The 19,096-nt window shown below is 38.3% G+C and overlaps 1 protein-coding gene across 1 annotated transcript in view; it reads right to left on the bottom strand.

Annotated features, from left to right (window-relative positions):
* TSPAN12 (tetraspanin 12) overlaps positions 1–19,096 on the bottom strand; it is a 59,033-nt gene that overhangs the window by 21,182 nt on the left and 18,755 nt on the right. Inside the window, exons 4-5 of the mRNA XM_028104973.2 lie at positions 4,640–4,714; positions 78–185 (exon numbers count right to left, since the gene is read on the bottom strand). Coding sequence (XP_027960774.1) covers positions 78–185; positions 4,640–4,714 — 183 coding nt within the window. The remainder of the gene's footprint in view (positions 1–77; positions 186–4,639; positions 4,715–19,096) is intronic.

Here is a 19,096-nt window from a genome sequence, read left to right on the forward strand (position 1 = left end):
AGCCAAAGCTTTGAACATTTGCTTTGAAAGTGTGCCATTTATTCTATACCCTCTACCTCAGAAATTACAGCACTTACCTCTCTCTGGAAAAAATTCCAAGCGTGAGTAAGCCACCGGTATCTAGGTAAGCCATAATTTGTCATTCTGGCTTTCAAAGTGACCATGTCTGACCACTGAACTGGAACCTAGAGATAAACAAAATATCAACAACTGGGACATACAAACACACACATTCAGTTCAGAAACACAAACATTCCCATATTCACACATGTAATCGCTCACACACTCATATGCATACTTGGAATGTATTGCAATTAACAAATATTATTTTAAATTTATATTTGTTTGTGGCCTAAATTAAGTTCAAGGTTACTTACTTATGAAACAATTTCTATGTGTAGATATTTGCAGTAAATGAGGAAGTTCTTTACATTAAGCAAAGAAAAAAAATAAAATCATTTAATGCCAATATCAAGCTGAAGGAAATCACAAAATAAGCAGTTTACTGTACATCCTACAGGTCCAGCTGAAGAGATCCTCATAACAAATAATCCCTGCCCAGAAATGCCCTTGGATTTGATTTCTTTTTTTTTTTAAGATTTTATTTATTTATTCATGAAAGACAGAGAGAGAGAGAGAGAGAGAGAGAGGCAGAGGGAGAAGCAGGCTCCCAAGGAGCAGGGAGCCCGACGCGGGACCCGATCCCAGGACCCCGGGATCACGACCCGAGCTGAAGGCAGATGCTCAACCATCTGAGCCACCCAGGCGTCCTGGATTTGATTTCAATAATGCTATCGAGTCGGTCTTTGAAGTGACTGCAAGAGCACCTGCGTGGCTCCGTCAGTTAAGTGTCTGTTTCGGCTCAGGTCATGATCCTGAGGTCCTGGGATGGTCCTGGGATTGTCCTGGGATCGAGCCCCAGGTCAGGCTCCCTGCTCAGCGGGAAGTCTGCTTCTCCCTCTTGCTCTGCCTCTCTCCCTGCTCGTGCTCTCCTTTCTCTCTCTCTCTCTCAAATAAATAAATAAAATCTTTCTAAAAAAAATGAAATGACTACAGATTGTAGTACCAAAACAAAGGGATAAGAATTAAGAAGGGAAAGAATCCAGCTCAAGTCATGCCTCACTCTGGAATAAGTGTGTAGATATCTTTCCAAATATTGGATTTTGGAACCATGCTAGAAATTTAGGAAGAATACCTCTCAAATTAAAGCACTTTTTTGTGCTTCTAGTCTCAAGTCACCTAGCACCGTGTCCCTTAACAGAGTGTTTAATCATGACAGAGCTTAAGGTACACAACACAACAGCTGGCTGGAAATCTAGTCAGCGCATCACGCGGTGTTTTATCTACAGTGCCCCGGGGGGAAACTGACGCATACACATCCTAGTCTCACCACACATGTGGTATTATGTTTAGAATACATAACTGGGAAACTGGACAGATATCCATATCTGATGTATGTAGTAATACAGACCAGGATTAGCCAAGCAAGCTTGACACTAACTCAAGATGAGGACTATTTTGCAATCTTATTTTAAAAATAGCAGTATCAATAGAAGTAGTTTAAAAATTCCTGACCACAAAAATTCTTCATTGTTTTCCTTTGTTAATTCTCTTTTTTCATTACTTGGAAATCTACATACAGAAGAAAACATGCCAACACTTGGGCACACAACTTTGTTTCCCCAAAAACGGTCTGACTGGGTGTACTTCATGTTCACACAGTTTCAACAAAGTTCAGGGAACTAAACCAAAATTCAAGCTACTCATTATACGTTATTATTTCATATCCCTTTGAGTATAAAATAAATGGAAATGAAGTAAATCTCTAGAAATTTATAATCTGAAACAGTTAATATTATTGATAAATTGTTCTAAAGAAGGAATAATCAATAGGAAGTGACAAAACGACAGAAATAATGGGGAAACAGAATGTCAAATCTCTTGATTTGGTTATTAGAACAGTCTTATTTTAAATTTTACTTTACAAAATAAATATAAGTTGTTTCCCTCTTGTAACCACAATCGATGTGCGACCAAATATGGCAAGAAACAGAGGAGATCATTGAGGTTCTGGCACAAAATACTGTGATTTGGCCATAAAGGAAAACACACACTTATTGGTTTCCTGCATGGAACAGCTAAGAGTACAAAGCCCATTCTATGCAAAGGCTGGGTTCTGCAAAATTTGGTATCTAATAAACTTTAATGGCACTTTTCATTCACACTGCTATTAGTGCAAAAGCAATAAAAAAATTCTGACAAACTTTTTTTCCAAAGGATCATTTTCCACATTTCACTTTGAAACAGCCCAACAGCCCTTGCTTTATCCTGGTAACTTAATGGGGAAGATTTACATAAGCAAACAGTGGCCTATGCACTCAACTGAGATGGCAGCGTGTATCCATTTAGTACCACCATGACACCAGGAAGATATTTGCAGATGTCTCCCTAACAGAATAGAAGAAAGTATCTTCTAGAATTAGATGATATTAGAATCAAAACATTTCCTTTAGTTAATTCATTTCATATTTGTTATAACTTAGGAGGTTTATCAAATAATAGTATGACATAAAAGCTATACAAACCATTTCAAAATCCGTAGAAAGAAAACTCATTTCTAAAACCCTTTTAATTATCAAAAAGAACATAATCAAAAGCTATTAGTAATAGCTATTTATCGCTTGAATGTCAGGGAGATACATGCACTTTCTGAAAACAGAAAAAATTAGAAGCGACCATTTCTTTATCAATAAAACCCAGAAACCGAGTCTGGAACCAACTACTCTTTCACTCCCCAAAATATATGATGTTTCTAGGGATGGAGTGAAAATATGATTCTCAAAGACAGCAAGAACATTCTTATTTTAACAGGAAATTTCATTTTGAAGAAAGTTCTTAACTTTATTCAACTAGTCAGAACCTGCCCTGACTTTTCAATTTTTAATAGGAAAAAAATAATCACGAATTCTCTCTTCTTACTAAGAGTTGTCAGACAGGGGAAGCATGAGTGTTTCAGGCGAGTTCAGATGTGTGGCAGCGCCAAAGCATCGATTACATGCAAATTAGAGTATGCAAAGTACCATTAGTCTGTAATTACCGCTTAGCATTCAAAACAGTCTCACAGTACAGTAACGGATTCACCACAGAATCTTTAATAACTGTATCGGTACCAAAAGGACTTCACTTTTAGTACACAACTGCTGAAATGTCTCTCTAAAACAAATACAAAATAATCCCCCTCTCTTCTTCAGAGCTCCTACATGTTAAAAAAAATGTTGAAGGTTCACCTGGGGAACTTGTCACAAATGTGAATGCCCCGTCCTTACCCCTTCTTCCTCTGCCTTTCCCTCTATTCTGATTTAGCAGATCTGGCCTAGTGCCCTCTAATGTGCATTTTTAAGAATTGCCTTGGACGATTCCTCCTGTAGACAGTCCAAGGACTACTTGTCGGAAAACATTATCTTCCCGAAACAGAATGACTCTATGATGCTTAGAGTGGAAAACTCTGGCCACCATGAAAACAGCCAGCAAACAGACACAAAAAGGTGCTCAACTTCATCGGTGATAAACGCACCAATTGTCACCAGTGAAACGGGCAAATATTAAAAAAGTAATAATGCCCTGGGGCACCTGGGTGGCTCAGTCGTTAAGCGTCTGCCTTATTCTCAGGTCATGATCCCAGGGTCCTAAAATCGAGCCCCAGATTGGGCTCACTGCTCTGCGGGAAGCTTGCTTCTCCCACTCCCCCTGCTTGTGTTCCCTCTCTCGCTATATCTTTTTCTGTCAAATAAATAAATAAAATCTTTAAAAAAAATAAAAATAAAAAAGTAATAATGCCCTGTGTAAGGGTGAAGTGCAAGTGATAAACACAAAGTAACTGGTAAAATCTTAAGACTGAGAAACCCTATCCTTGTTCATTCTCACAACGCTCTGAAAGTTGATTTCAATTGATAAAATGAAAGAGAAAAAACGCTTAAGAGCTGCTTTCATGTAGCCTAGTATCAAACTGTCAGAGTGTTTCTAGGCTGAAGTAAACACACAGCAACTCTTCAAATATAGTTCTTAAAGGAAGATGGCTCAGCTTGTTGGGAACAGAAGATTCATGCTTCCTAGTCATCAGGGTACAGCTGAGGTGGGCATTTTATGAGGCTTACATGTCGATTTTCAAATTTTCCCAGATCTTGCTGTAAACGTGAATCTTTCCTATTATACACTCAGAAGTTGGCAAAATTATTTTCGGACATATATTATTTCTAGGCTATTATATCGATGTTTAAGCAACCTGTGGAATTAAAGACATACAGTACAGCAAATAAAATATTACAAATTATGATTTGGAACTACGCATTAGACACAGACAAGAAAATATTAATTTTCAGAAGTATTGGGATCATGTTTACAGTATAAACATTCAAATTAAGGGTGCTGGGTGGCTCAGTGGATTGAGCCTCTGACTTTTGATCTAGGCTCAGGTCTTGATCTTGTGGTCATGAATTTGAGCCTCACTTAAGCAAACAAACAAACAAACAAAAAACTTTCAAAGTCATAATCATGTGCCTAAATAACTCCAAAGTATATGATTCAAAAGGCTGAACTGGATATTGTTCCAGATCGTGACTACTTCCCACTTTGAACTCACCATAATTTCCTGCTCGTATGTCCAAACACCACAAGCCAGTTCTACACAGAAAATGACAAGCAAACTTCCAAAGTACTGTAGAAGAACAAAAAATTAATGCTGTTAGGATAGAATCAAAATAAAATACGGTCATCAGAGACAAGCTAAATATTATTCAGTATTGTTTACCCAATGGACAAGAAAACAGAGGCACATATTTAAGAAGCTCCCTTGGGAGGAGATGAGAAAAGTGTCCACAAATTGAGAGAAATCTACAGACAACATTCGATACTCACCTAAATAGGCCATTTGACTAGTGCTCTATTTATCAAGTACTTTTATAATTCATTCTCTCAAGGACCTTGTGAAAGGGATAGGACTATCTCATTTTACAAATGACAAGATTAATGCAAAAAGTAGACAATGTGAGTTGCTAAAGAATGTGCATAGTAAATTTGGGGGGATGCTAGAGTCTTGTGGCTGTGTTCCGTGTACTGCACCTCGACACCTCTCCTGTTGTGGAGGTACCTTTGCAGAAATAAACAGTAAAAGTGTGAGAAAGAATGGGCTCCCTGAAAGTTCTCTTCACCAATTCCAGCAGAAATAATGGCATCAGATCTTCCGCTCCTTTTATGTCACTGGGTCAGGGTGAGTGTACCTGGTAGTGATGATTATTGACTAACCCCCTGTACTGGAATGACATCTCCCTTAAGGGCAGGAACTTTATTTTTACAAACTGGGTGCTCAGTAAATATTTGTTACTTAAACAGATAAATGAAAACAAAGTGAAGTGATACCCTAGTAGAAGACAAGGAGCTGCCTTGGGCTGGGTGATCTTTACGAAGGTAATTTTTAAGATGAGTCACTAATGACAAGGAGAAAGCACTGCTGGTAAGATTTGTGGAAAAGCAATCCAGGAAGAGGAAATACCAAGTGCAGGGCCACCTTTTGGGTCAAGCCAGTTAGTTAAGAACTCCGAGGTAAATGGAGCACAGAAGTGGGTGGTGGGCACAGGGAGTGTAAGTAGATGATGATGAGAAGTATAAAGAGCCAGATCTCCAGGGGCAGTAGAAAGGATTTTGGCTTTTATTTTAAGTGTAATCAAAATCCAGCAGCACGTGACACGGTCTGACATACATTACAAAAACATAATTCTGGCTGTTTTGTAAAAAAACAACCTGTAGGAAAGCAAAGATGTGATCAGGGCAACTAAATAAAAAATTGCTGAACTAGGATGGTAGCAGGGAAATGGGGGGGGCAGGGAATGGACTTATGATAGGATTGTGAGCTGTCAAAATGTGAACGCTGAGTTTCTTTGCTCATGATTTTTGCCAAAAAAGGGGAGGAGAAAATAAAAGATCTAGAAAATGGAGCTGATTTTCTACTACTTCCAGGATATATCCCTATGATTTAAAAATATAAATCACTGCTATTAGTTTTAATTTGCTTCTTTCATATAAAGACATAAATAATATATACATGGCTGCATAATCTCTCAGATAATAACACAGTTTGAAAATCAAAATTGGTTCAAAAGATAAAGTAGTATTTTCTTAAGGGTATCCCACTTTATAAGCACCTTTACTTTCAAGAAATGCAGTACTCTTGGTCAGCTTCAATCTACTCAAATCTCATTGCCTTACTTTATTAAAGATTTTAGCCCTAAAATGATGATTAGAAGAAATTTTGTGAACCCAGCACTCCAAGTCAGTTTTTCTCCAAACTCTCTTTCGTGGTTTATTTAAGAGATCTGTAGACATGAACAATATCACATGTGCACCTTATGTTACAAAGAGACCAAATAATTGTATGCCAGATCCATTTTTTTTCTACCTCTGATAAGACCCTACAAGACAGTAAGACTTCAGAGAAAAATTACACCATGGGATATTTTTGTTTTCCCAAATCCCTAACCTAATTTTTTTTTTCAAAATTGATGTTTGGTTATAATGAAAACCAAAGCAGCCCTAAAAAGGCAAGACATCCCTAAAATAAAACATAGACATGGTTGCTGTTGCTGGTCAGGAGATAACTTTACTGTGCCTTGGGGGTCACCATGCAGATTTCTGGATTGATTTTATATCCTTGTAAGTCCCGCTTGAGTCACTTCTCTTGTTTCTCGCCTCCTGGAGTCACTGGCCAGTTTATGAGGTCTGTGCTGCAACAGCAGAAATGCCCCGAGCACAGAACCAAGGGCAAAGTGCCCAGATGTAAGCAATACTTGCAATACCTGAGTTACTCTGCCAGGCCTTCGGATCCAAACCGTGTAGTAACTACATGCATGACAGCACCTTGGATTTCTTATAGTGGGCTTTGCCGTGGGTTAGCAACACCATAACTTAAGCGTCCCCAGGAATGCATAAAGCATATATAACTAAAACAATCTCTCATTAAAAACTCAAAACTGAGAGGTACCTGGCTGGTGCAGTTGGTTGAGCATCCTATCCACCCCTTGGTTTTGGCTCAGGTCGTGATCTCAGGATTGTGAGATCGAGCCTCCACGCTCCGTGCAGTCTATTTGAGATTCTCTCTCCCTCTGCCCCTCCCCTTCTGCACTCACACGTGCACTCTCTTTCTCTCTCTCTCTCTCTCTCAAATAAATAAATCTTAAAAAAAAAAAGTAAAAAAACCAAAAACTCAAAACTGAAATCACCCATCACGGGAATGAGGGTGTCCATGTAAGTTGGACACTCCTTTAACTCTGGGAAAACTCTAAAATGATTTTATCTTTCAGATTTCTAATGATGTCATTTGGTGCAAGTTCTTCCATATAAAACAGTTCTTCTGTCTTTGTTCTACTTAGGAGCACAGATTCATTTGACCTCCAGATTGAAAATAAAAGTTTTAACCACGTTATAAGACTTTCTTGGAACAAATTAAATCTCAAATTTAATTCAAATCATAAATATATGAGTATGAATATGTATATATTTTTTGCAAACGATGCTACAGCTTTGTGGTCAGCTGCCCTTGCTTTCTTGTCATTGTGTTGGCCTCACACATCCAGTCTTCTAATTCCAAGGAAAATGCCAAATCCATTGTTAACATGACATAGAGAGAGAACCTCATTCATCCCTACTTTTTCTTTTCCAGTGAGCTCCGAGGCCTCGATGGTCATCTTCACATTGACTATAGCTCAGAGAATCACTTTGCCACTGTTTCGTTTAAGGGCTGGATCTGAGTGAGGCATCTGTTAATCCGTAGTTTGAACAGACTAAAGCGAGCACAGAATAAAGCAACAGCTCCCGCTGACCTCTGCTGTGGTATGAAGTGCACACGCATATCATGTTCACTGAGAAGCCACCCGTCGTCCTCGACTATTGGGACCACGTATATATCTCCCCTGACGGTGTCAGCCTGTGTCTCCCGTGCTTCTCCCTTCCCCGTGCACGCTCCCGTCTGAGATGGTCTGTGCCAACCTAGTTTGCAGACAAATCTGCCCCTCTCATCTCCTTGGGTGCTGTCCTGCCTGAATGGTGGGAAGAGCTCAGAATTTGGAGTCGGAAGACTGAAGTTCAAACCCAGCTCTGAACACACTCTGTGACCTTGGGCAAATCATTAAGCTAGCCTGGCTTCAGTTTGCTCGTCTGTGTACTGAAGATAAAAATAAAGTTGTCCTCGCTATTACCATCAAGGCTGATATGATACATGGGAAAGTGGTTTGAAAAAATTTTTTTATTTTAAATGTATAAAACATATACAAATGCTGTCCACAACCATTCTGTGACATACAATCCAATACTGACTTGTCCTCTCTTCTCCTACAGAGAGCCTGCGTTCCCCACAAAGTGATGCAGTTTCTTCCTCATCATCATTTTCCAGCGTTTCCTCTCTCGTTCTTTACCACTTTACTTTTCTCCTTGCCTCCATGTAGAGCAGGGCTCCCCTGTCTGCTGAGCACCAGGCCTCAGAGGCGGTAGCTTTTAAACCAGTTGGCTGCCTCACACACAGGTCACAGAGCTCGCTTAAATGCCCGACCAATGGTTCTGGCTGGGAGGGATCTTGTTCTTGAACATTATTTTATTCCCAGTAAGTACCTAACTCAAGCAGCACCTGTCACGCAGCAAGTCGTCAACAAATGTTTGGTGGAAATAACGATCAGTTTACCAACGAAAAAGATTTCCTTGTGATTCTCTAATATGAGCTGAGTTTCCTGCTCACATTTGACTCCTTTTGACTTCTAGTAACACATTTAAAGAAATTTTAAATATTGCCTCTCTGTTTTACTATTGTCTTCCTTGTGGATTATTCTATGATAATCCAGGGTGCCTTTAAACATTTGGGACAATTTAGCGAAGCTAAAGAAAAGGAGCAATGTACAGACTCCCCCATCTTCCCTCAGCCACTAAGGACTAAACATTTCAAGCAAATGAAGAATGAGAAACTGGTGTTTATGCAAGGAAATTAGAATGCGATCATTTGCATGACAAACTATTTTATTTGCTTTTAAAATTGCTCAGTACAGAGTTCCTTAAAATAGCTAAGTTCCTCTACTGTAATTAAACTAAAATTTGTGTTCTACGAATAAGTTTTATCTTTAAGCATTTGTTCATGAAAAAACTGCATCAAATAAGGCAAGCAGACAACAGGACACACACCCCCCAAATGATGCAATTAATTAGTGATTTTTTTTTTCCACCAAATCTCTCAAGCTGAGAATCATTACCTTCAGTTAAAAAATGAGAGCCCTCTAAAGGCACCTAGGTGGCTCAGTGGGTTAAGTGGCTGCCTGCAGATCCGGTTATGATCCCGGGGTCCTGGGATCCAGTCCCCCCCGCAATCCCTCCCACACACATGGAGCTCCCTGCTCCTGCCTCTCCCCTCTGCTCATGCACTGGCACAGGCTCTCTCTCTTAAATAAATAAATACAATCTTAAAAAAAAAAAAATGAGAGCTCTCACTGGGTTGGATAAAAGATCGCATAAAACGTTGTATATGAAATTGCTTTGTTGACTCTTTTTAAACTAGACAGACGAGAAGAACATGGGCTCTGAAATAAAATAGACTTGGCTTCAGATTCTGGCTCCTATACATACCAGTTGGATGAACTCAGGCAAACCACTAAGCCTCAGTTTCCTGATTTGTAAAGTGAGAATGTTAAGAATTACCTCGCGGTGTTGTGCGAAGGATTCAATTAGGTAGAATGCTGTTGTGTAGTAAGCACTCCCTAAATGGTAGCTATTATTAACCATATCACAGCATCTATTAGAGAATATGAACTCAATGAGGACAAGGGGTACCATTTTGGCTTAAATACTTAACATGCTTACTGGCATAGTGCAGGTACTCGAGGTCTATTTCTTGAATAGATATACTGTGATCAGAGGATGATGGTGAGTAAGATTGTTCATCTCCTTGGATCAGGATCAGTGGCACTCCCACTAAAGGACATTTAATCCCACAAGCTATTTGATAAAATCTTTACAAAATCCCTATCCAGTGAGAATATAGCTGGTATTTTTCCAAACATCTTTATTAGGAAGCTAAAAGCAGGAAGTGGTGGGTGGGGAACCCAACTTCTTTTTAAAAAGGATTGAAATCAATTTGTTATTTTAAACTAAGATTGGCCACAAAATGGTAAAAATGGCTTAGGCTAACTGCTCCCTTTGTCCACTGGAAGTATTTGAGGAGGAAGAGAAGGACATGAAATCCCACCTTCCTATTTAAGCCCTTGGTGACTTGTAGGTAAATGCATCCCCAGTAGAAACAGAGGGGATTTATTCCTCACTATTAAAAGTTATTTCATCTCATTGTATGTATACAGACAAAATAGTAAAATCTCAAGGAGGTCCTTTCTTAAATAAACATTTATTTATAAAAATGATTTGGTTCCCTGATACCACCCACCCCAGGATTTCCTCCTAAAGAAAGCAGATTAATAAACATATGCCCCTATCCCTTCACCCTCCTGAAATTTCCCTAACATAAAAATAAAGGGATTTTTTTTAAAGGCATAAGCCCGGGGGCAAAGGAAAAGGAGACAACAGCAAGTATAGTTTGGAATGTGCAAACTTCTCAGCAGTCCCCCAAAAGCTGAAGGCTTAACCAGTAGTGTGGAAAGTTGAAAACAACTGAATCCTCCAAATGCTCAGGTGCTGGCAGCTAGGATACCACTGGATGTGGATGAAGGTAGGGCTAAAAATAGAATGACTCATTGCAAACCTGTTTAGGAAGAAGTTAGACCCCAAGTCCCTTTCCCCACACTAGGTAGCTGGGTGACTATCCAGACCCACCAATATAGAAGTTAGGGGTATATTCTGTGGAGACAGTAAAACAGAGTCTCAGGACTGGGGACACTAGCTACAGTGTAGGATAAAGTACAGTATTGGAAAAGAGAATTGAAGTTCAAATTTACATACCTTTTCCACAAAGGTTCAAAACTCCAATCAAACCAAAATAAGCACTGGATTTCTAGTAGAATACTAGAAGCTAAAGGGCAATGGAGGAATGTCTTCAACATTCTGAGGGAAAAGAATGATTTCTAACCTGTAATTCCATAGTTAAAATTACCATGAAAAAGCAAATAAAGCCATTTTTAGCCATACAGGCTTTTAAAATTTATCTCCTCTGTATGCTTCTTCAGGAAATTATTGGAAGATGTGCTCCCTAAAAGGTGAGATTGAACAGAAAAGGACAATGACTTGGAATCCAGAAAACAAAAATAATTTCTAAAACGAGAGAGAGACAAAGGAAATCCCAGAATGGTAGTAAAGGGATAGCCCATGATGGCAAGAGTTTCAGTGGGCCTAGGTTGGAGCAGGTCTAGAATATTCTGAGACAGATTTCTTTAAAAAAAAAATCGATAGGATGCCCCAAATTTTGAATATAGAAAGAGAACAGTTACACCAGAGTGAGTTTAAGAGTTGAATTAGACAGAAATACATAGAAGATAAAGTTACTAATTCTAAGAAAAACAAAGTATTATTCCAGAAAGAAAAATTAAACCCAGTACTTTCCCTGGCCCAAATGCGAATAGCACTTACATAGTTATAATCTTAAAGACTGATCTATCCAGAGTTATGACATATCCGTGTTGAGTTGTGATAGGAAGTCTGCATGAGAGGTTGGGACATGGGGGCAGGAAAGCGTGTCAGATCTCCATCTTAATAAGTTCTTCATCATAGGAAGTCAATGGATAGTGCTTAAAGCTAAACACTAAAAGAATGAAAAGGGTTACATAAATATGAGATTTAGAGATGGGGAAGTAAATTCTCAGGGAATCTGCTAAAACAAAGTTGAAAATGGCTGCCCCTTAGAGTGGAAAATGGGAGGATGGTAGACTACTATTTCTCATGTGAAGGCTTTGAGAATTAAATTAACTGTAAATTATGAAGCACTGTGGTAAAAGTAAAAGCAAAATTAGAACAAACAATAGTCTCCCTGAAGCCTCAACACCAAAGAGAAGAAGGTTGGAGGCAGAAGGATTATCTATGTTTTACACAGAAAAAGTTATTCAAAAGGCTGAAAATTCTAAGTGGCCCAATTATACTTCATGGTTACTGGAACTAAAGAGGGTGGGTGGCAACTGGAAACTTTATGCTCAGGTGCTGTCATCTTTTTGCTAAATGTGCCATCAGTAGCTCAAAATACGGAGTGCTATAACAAAATACAAAAAGTGTACACTTAGAGGTGATTTATAGACCCAACCCTGAGGTCTCTCTCTTTCACTAGACCCTGTTTGGCAATTTGGATCTCTCCTGTGATATTGCTCATTAAAATCACACATCCGGTCTGCTTAAATCAGTGTGAGTTGGATTATTTTCCATGACAGCTCATTTCAGTCACAAAATTATGAAGCTTAGAACTCTATGTTACGGACAATTCCATTCAATGACGGAGGCCTGGATTTAGTTCACTTTCTGGAGACATACATATGTTCATATATTCAAGTATTGTGAGTATATAACATTAAAAGTATATAAAAGTGTATTAAAAGTATGTAAAAAATAAAGTATACTTATATAACTAAATACGCAAATATATGTATGTGAGTGCATACACACACACATATATGCAGGCACAAATAATTTATTGTGCCAGAGATTTACATGCACTATATAATTTACTCCTTAAAAAAATATTACAGAAACATCATTATCTCTATTTCTTAGAATGAGAAAACGGAGCTATAGGCATGTTCATCCACAACTGAGGGGCAACAGACCATTAAGTCTTTCAGAGCACAGGTTCTGAAGTCAAGCATCCTAGATTCAGATCCCAGCTTTACCCCTTGATTGTTTGGGCAAACCACTTAACTTTTCTGTATTTAAGCATTCTCATCTGCAAAATGGGGATAACAATAGTGCCAACCCCAGAGTCTGGCTGGCAGAATTTAATGTAAAACACACAACAGTGGCCGGCACATAGCACCTGTTCTATGAAGGATGATGGTGGTAGTGTTAGCAATACCTCATGAGCCACCATCTCTAGACCCCCAACTTCTTACTTTTCTTACCTTTGAACTAATGGGGAATGACTTAGAACCTTATGTTCCCATCTTTGATCTTTCCTAGTTGGAAAAAAAAAGATTGCCAATAATATCAAAATTTTAAGGATGGCAAAAAAATGTCCTTTTTCTTTCCACCTAACGATGGCTAAAGGCACAAACGCTGCTTTAATTGCTATGTAAAATCCTTGACAAGTTATATCAAAAATTGCATCTTTTCTTTTTATGTTTTGAACTTATATTAAATCAGTCAGACCAGCTTCTTCCCAGTAGTAAAATTAATTTTTCTTCTTATTCACATTTTACAATTTTATAATGAAGTCTGGTGCCATGTTGCCAATGAGTGCTTAACCATTCATTAAATGGAACTCTCATAAAAGCTCTACTAAGGGAAAGTGATTTATTTTCTTTTTACACCTTTAATTCTTTACTGTTAATAATCAATAATAATAAAATTTCTAAGAAAGTAATATTTGTTTTGTATAAAATATCAAATAATTTTCACTTTTGGAAAAATAGATTAAATTTTAAATTTTCATTTCTAACTTTTATTAGTCTAATAAAAACATAAAAGCAATCTGTCCTAACAAAGCCAACCAATGTATTGAGTATGGAAGAGTATTACATTTTATAAGCAATTGAGAAATAATAGGAAAAATCTTTTTGATTACTAAGAGCATTTTTATGGAAAACATCCTATTAATACAAAACTTCTATCTTCATTCTATCCAGCTTTATAGAGAGAGGAAGCAAAACAACCTATATCCAACCTACCACAAATAGACCAGGCACTTATTTTCCAAACTGCTTTTCCATGTAAATGCCAACTGGAAATTAATTTTTACATTAAAACAAAATTATGTTTTCCTTGAACACCTTTACATAAGTTTCTCTGTGCAAGCAAGCAGATAATCAACCAAGTATCACAGAACACTTTCAGTAAGAATATATTTCACTGAGAGAAAAGTAAAAATTATAAACACTGTGGAAGTTATTTTAACCTGCTACTTTCTTAATTTATAACTAGAAACTCAGATCGTTTTATCATAACATTCAAAATAATTTGAAACCAAAAAAGTCAGATTTGCTTATCTTGGAAAATTAGTACCACCTGAGATTCACCTCCCTCCAAATAAAAGCAATTTCAAAGTATAACGTACTTGACTGGACAATTTAATACTTTTAAAACATGGTGCCTTTTGACTCCTATCTACATGCCACATACTCAGCACTTTTAATAAACAAAAAGTTTGATTAAAAGCCTGCATTCATGAAATGATAAATGATAAACTCCAGTCTCTACCCTGTCAAATACTAAACTCTGCAAGCTTTCAGTGCTAAGTATCTCTATGTCAGCTGTTTATTTTTCCTTTCCTGGTGATTGGAGGTTTAAAAATATTATATTACTTATAGTTAGTAAATAAGAGAATTCCAGTGCCAAATATTTGTACAAGATAATGGAACAGCCGACATTCTGTTAAGAATCCACTGGAACTAAACTACTAACAGTCCAAGAGTACTTGCTGCTTAAAATATACACCCACACAAAGCCTCTGTTTAAGCCTGGTCTCCAAACGATATGGTACTTTCCGACGGCCAATTAATTATTCACCGTGTCCTATGTCTTTCGACAAATTCTTCAAAGAAAAGGCAACATTAAGTATCCTTTCTTTTCAGAATCATAAATGGAATGAGGTCAGTCTAATTTAGGAAAAAGCTGGAACTATAAACCAATTTTTGAAGAAACACAGTCTTGTAACTGCTGAGCCCATGCAGAAATTCAAACTAAGGTACAAAAATATGGGCATGCTATGGTCCTTTGTTCATGCTTCTGACTGAATAAATATAGAAGAATATTTCTAATAACTTCTCTTAATTTATGCTCCCTTTCAATTTCATTTACACTGGTAATTGCGAAGCTAATTTCTTTATCAAAGATGTTGCTGAAGCTCAAATTTGTACGTATTTGCTTCATGCACTGTTCAAACTATTTGAGAAACGTGTTACACCAGAATCTGAGGGACTTAGCCAAGGGCTTCGAGTTCCCAGAGTCAACGATCTATATCATGGGAGGTAAAGCATTAATGGAGGCAGTCAACTAGTATGATAGACAGGTTACCACATACACAGCTTCTGTTGCTTTGTAAGCTAGGTCAGCTCCAGCCCGCATGCTCAGCTCTAGCTCCAAAGATTTACAGGGCATTACTGGTCTCTGAAGTTAGGGCTCTCTTTACATATTATGGCGCCGTTCCTCAGAATTTGAAACAGGGCTTCCCATCACCAGACCCTGGGCAGGGAAGTGCAAACAGGAAGGAGCCTTAGCAATATCCCAAGCAACAAGAGCCAAAAGAACACCAGACTCAATTCTTATCCAGATTGTGCTTCTCACTCAAACCCAATCAAATGTGGCCAGATCCCTTCCCAAAACAAGAGGGGCAGGAGCTTATTATTGCAGGCACCTTTATGACAACATCTTTTATAATACAACAGGTTAGGAAATTGGAAATTTTAAAAGCCTGATGTTTTATTGGACGGAAAGAGAGTTTATACTTTAATATCAGCCAGTAACTTTTGAACCTATCTGTAACGATGTCTGTGAAAGTATCTTCTTCTAAATCACAGTCTTTTAATTATTTGACCTTTTTTTCAGACAAGATAGGCACTTTAACTTATTTTTGTATATTCTCCAGAATAACCACAAACCCTATTTGTTAAAAAGAGTATTAAAATAAAGTGTTCCCTTTAAATTGTACAAATCCATGTATACAAATATTTATTACAAGTACAGAGGTGTGTGTTTTTTTTTTGATAAATCTATTCAAGTAAAAACACTTTCTTCCTGAGCCAAAAATATATTTTTTTCCTTAAAAGAAGAAAGCATATGAACATAACTCAATTCACAGTCATGCTTAATTATCAGGGAAAGAAAACCATGTGTGAGTAATGATAAAATCTTTAAACTCTCACAAAAGTTTTTCGAACATCAATAACTCAGTCTAATTGATAGAAGGAATAGTTTGAATTAAATAGCATAAATTACAGAATGATTTTAAAGAAATGCACCCTTGTTGCAACAAATATTTGAGCTATACCAATGTTGAAAATTAGAGATCTTCCAAGACCTGCTTTTATAAACAGACCAACGATTATTTGAAGGTCGCGTATCCATCATCTGCGGGTAAATGCTTCACACGCTTGAGAAGTTTGTTCTTGAACAAGTTAAGCAGTTCTACAACAATCCTCTGATACCAGTCAGTTGTTTATGGAACTTTTTTCCCCCAAGGCTGGAAAATTGCTGCGGCACTCCAAAGAACTACTGTTCTAACCCTTCCGCAAGAGTCCTTGAACCTGGCTTATCTCCCCAAGGGCACCTTAGCCCAGCACCCGGTTTCCTGGTGCCTACTTTAGCTCGATAACCATATTTTTGCTATGACCCCTGAACTAAACACAACCAGATGAACAGAAATTTTTTTATAATATATATCTGAAAAAAAATTCTAAGACATAAGATAGACTTCCCCACCTGAGTGCCTTTATTTCTTCATCAGTAAAGGCACCCTGTTAGAATAAAGTATGTCTTCTATTCTCTCTCCTATCATTAAAAAAAGGTTTTCTAAGGGGTGCCTGGGTGGCTCAGTCGGTTAAGAATCTGACTCTTGATTTCAGCTCAGGTCGTGATCTCAGAGTCCTGAGATGGAGCCCCATGTTGGGCTCTGAGTTCAGCACAGGGTCCAGCTTCAGATTCTCTCTCCCTCTGCCCCCTGCCCCACTGTGCGTGTGCTCTCTAAATAAATACATAAATAAATAAAATCTTTAAAACAAACAAACAAAAAGTTTCTCTAAATGTGAAGCTCCTTTAGCCCAGAGTGGCAAAACCAGGTAGCTGTTTTCTCCCAGGTAAATGAGCAGAAGGCTCAGAAACAAGCAAGAACAGACACTGCTACCAGTGTTAAGTAGGAAAAGATAGATCACATGATTCTTAGGCTCACAGAACTTCCAGCTCCAGAGTAGGTATGCATGACATTCAAGACTCTTTATAATTTGGCTAACGCTTACATTGCCAACTCTCTGCCCTGCATATCTGGTACACATTTATGATATGACTGACAAATGCCCTTCAGGAGCTTCCAAGTCTTATCACAATACCTCTCTCCACCAGCCTTTCAGTGCTGCCAAAGTACCTTCTCCCCCGCCGCAAGGACCCTTCTGTAAGCCTCCCAATTCAGCCCCCTGAAGAAAATTCTCGGATAACCACTTATTTTAGAATCACTCAAATATATTGCCCAACAAATACTAAGTGAAACCACAACAGTGTTTATACATTTCAAATAAAATTTAAATTGGTGTTTCCATCATGGGAGCGGAGATGATTCATTTTAATCTGAGCACATAACCAGGGCCCGTTGTCTGGTTATAAGGGATATTTTATCAGATAAAAGGGAAAAGCATATAGACCACAATCCTGAAACAGTGTTTTAAATTTATGAAATTTCACGAAAAAACCCTTAACTTTAATTCATAAGCTATTATTTCATCATCAACTTCATGAGACACTGCACATAAAGTAAATACTAAACATTTTTCTAAGAAGTTTAGCTGAAAGCTACTTTCCTCATTGGCTGAAACGACACTTCTCTCACCTTTTACCTGCGTTCACTTGCCCTCTTACTGCCCTTAACTTTTAGAGAACTGTTTCCCGAGTCATCTAGATAGCTATAGGATTTTAAATGAATGTCTCCTGTTTTACATTTGCCAAAGGAAGTCAACCGACTGACAACGTGGAAGCAGATGACAAAGCAAAACTACCACACAACCCTGAATTCGCCTCCGAGGTCTGGTTTGCTGAGCCAGTCACCAGCACTCACAGCTAGGACAGACCTCTCAGCAGCTTGCGTTGCCATACAGACACCTGCTTTAAACTCTGTGCGGACCAAAGACATTCACCAAATTAACGCATATACATGTACGTGGCTTATATTGAACCAAAGCTATCTCAACTGTATATATTAAGAAACAACAGATAACAAAGCTTAAAATGTTTACCATGACAGAGTACACCTAAATTATGCACAGGTCAGAAATATAAACGCTTGAACTATTCACACTTCGAACCCCAAAGTAAGCAAAAAGCCCAACAAGCACTCAAAATCCTGTCACAAAGACCCAACGCTAAGGGCCTGAATATCACCCAGTTGTCCAGGGTCCCCGTCTCGGACACATTGCATTTTAAAGACATCTGCTTATGTGCTTTTCTGGGGTGTAATTAGAGTCAGTCAAACCAACATGACTGAGGAAACAGGAGGTCACGGAACTCTGTCCTGGGCTTTTGTGCATACGAAAGCAAGTTGTGAAAACCAAGTCTCTGGATCCAGAAATGCCTGCATCATCTTCAGTGTCCTCTGCCTGAGACTTTTTGCGAGTTTAACAATTAACTTTGAAAACGGTAGCTTTTAAAGAGTTCTAGTTGAGATGTCACAATAATCTGCATGTGTTGAAAAGATGTGTTTCGATCATATGAAAAGTGCATAAACGTAGAATAATACCTCATTTCCTGATGTCAAGTAATACAAATATTACTGTCACGTGCAACTAAATGTATCCATAATTCTATTTCAGCAAGGTCTACTGGATGCAGCCACCTTCCATCCAGTCCCCAAAGTCATAGTTCAGACCCCAGCCACGGCTTTGAAGACTACTGTGTAACCACTAACAGGGCTTCTCCAGGTCTCCAGCCCTAAATGCTACAAAAACCCGTCGGTTTTTCACAGCCCAAGGGAAACATCAGACGCTCTCCTACAAAGATCTTCACAATTGGACTCCTTCATGTGCTTCTTGCTGTGCACTGACACCGTAGCCACCCGGAATTTCTAAGTTTTGCCTAAACTTGCCATGTTCCATACTCCTCTGTGTCATTGCACACTCTTCATGTTGTTCTAAAGCCCCTTGCCTCCCCTTCTCCGCCAGAAACCTCTGAGACATTTTCAATACCTTTTCAAACTAGCTCAAATAAAGACCTTCCTTTGAAACCCGCC

Source organism: Eumetopias jubatus, unplaced genomic scaffold (genome assembly GCF_037043125.1).
Source record: "Eumetopias jubatus isolate StellerSeaLion01/CBP00866 unplaced genomic scaffold, mEumJub1_p1.0 scaffold_14, whole genome shotgun sequence".
In the NCBI taxonomy this organism is placed as follows: domain Eukaryota; kingdom Metazoa; phylum Chordata; class Mammalia; order Carnivora; family Otariidae; genus Eumetopias; species Eumetopias jubatus.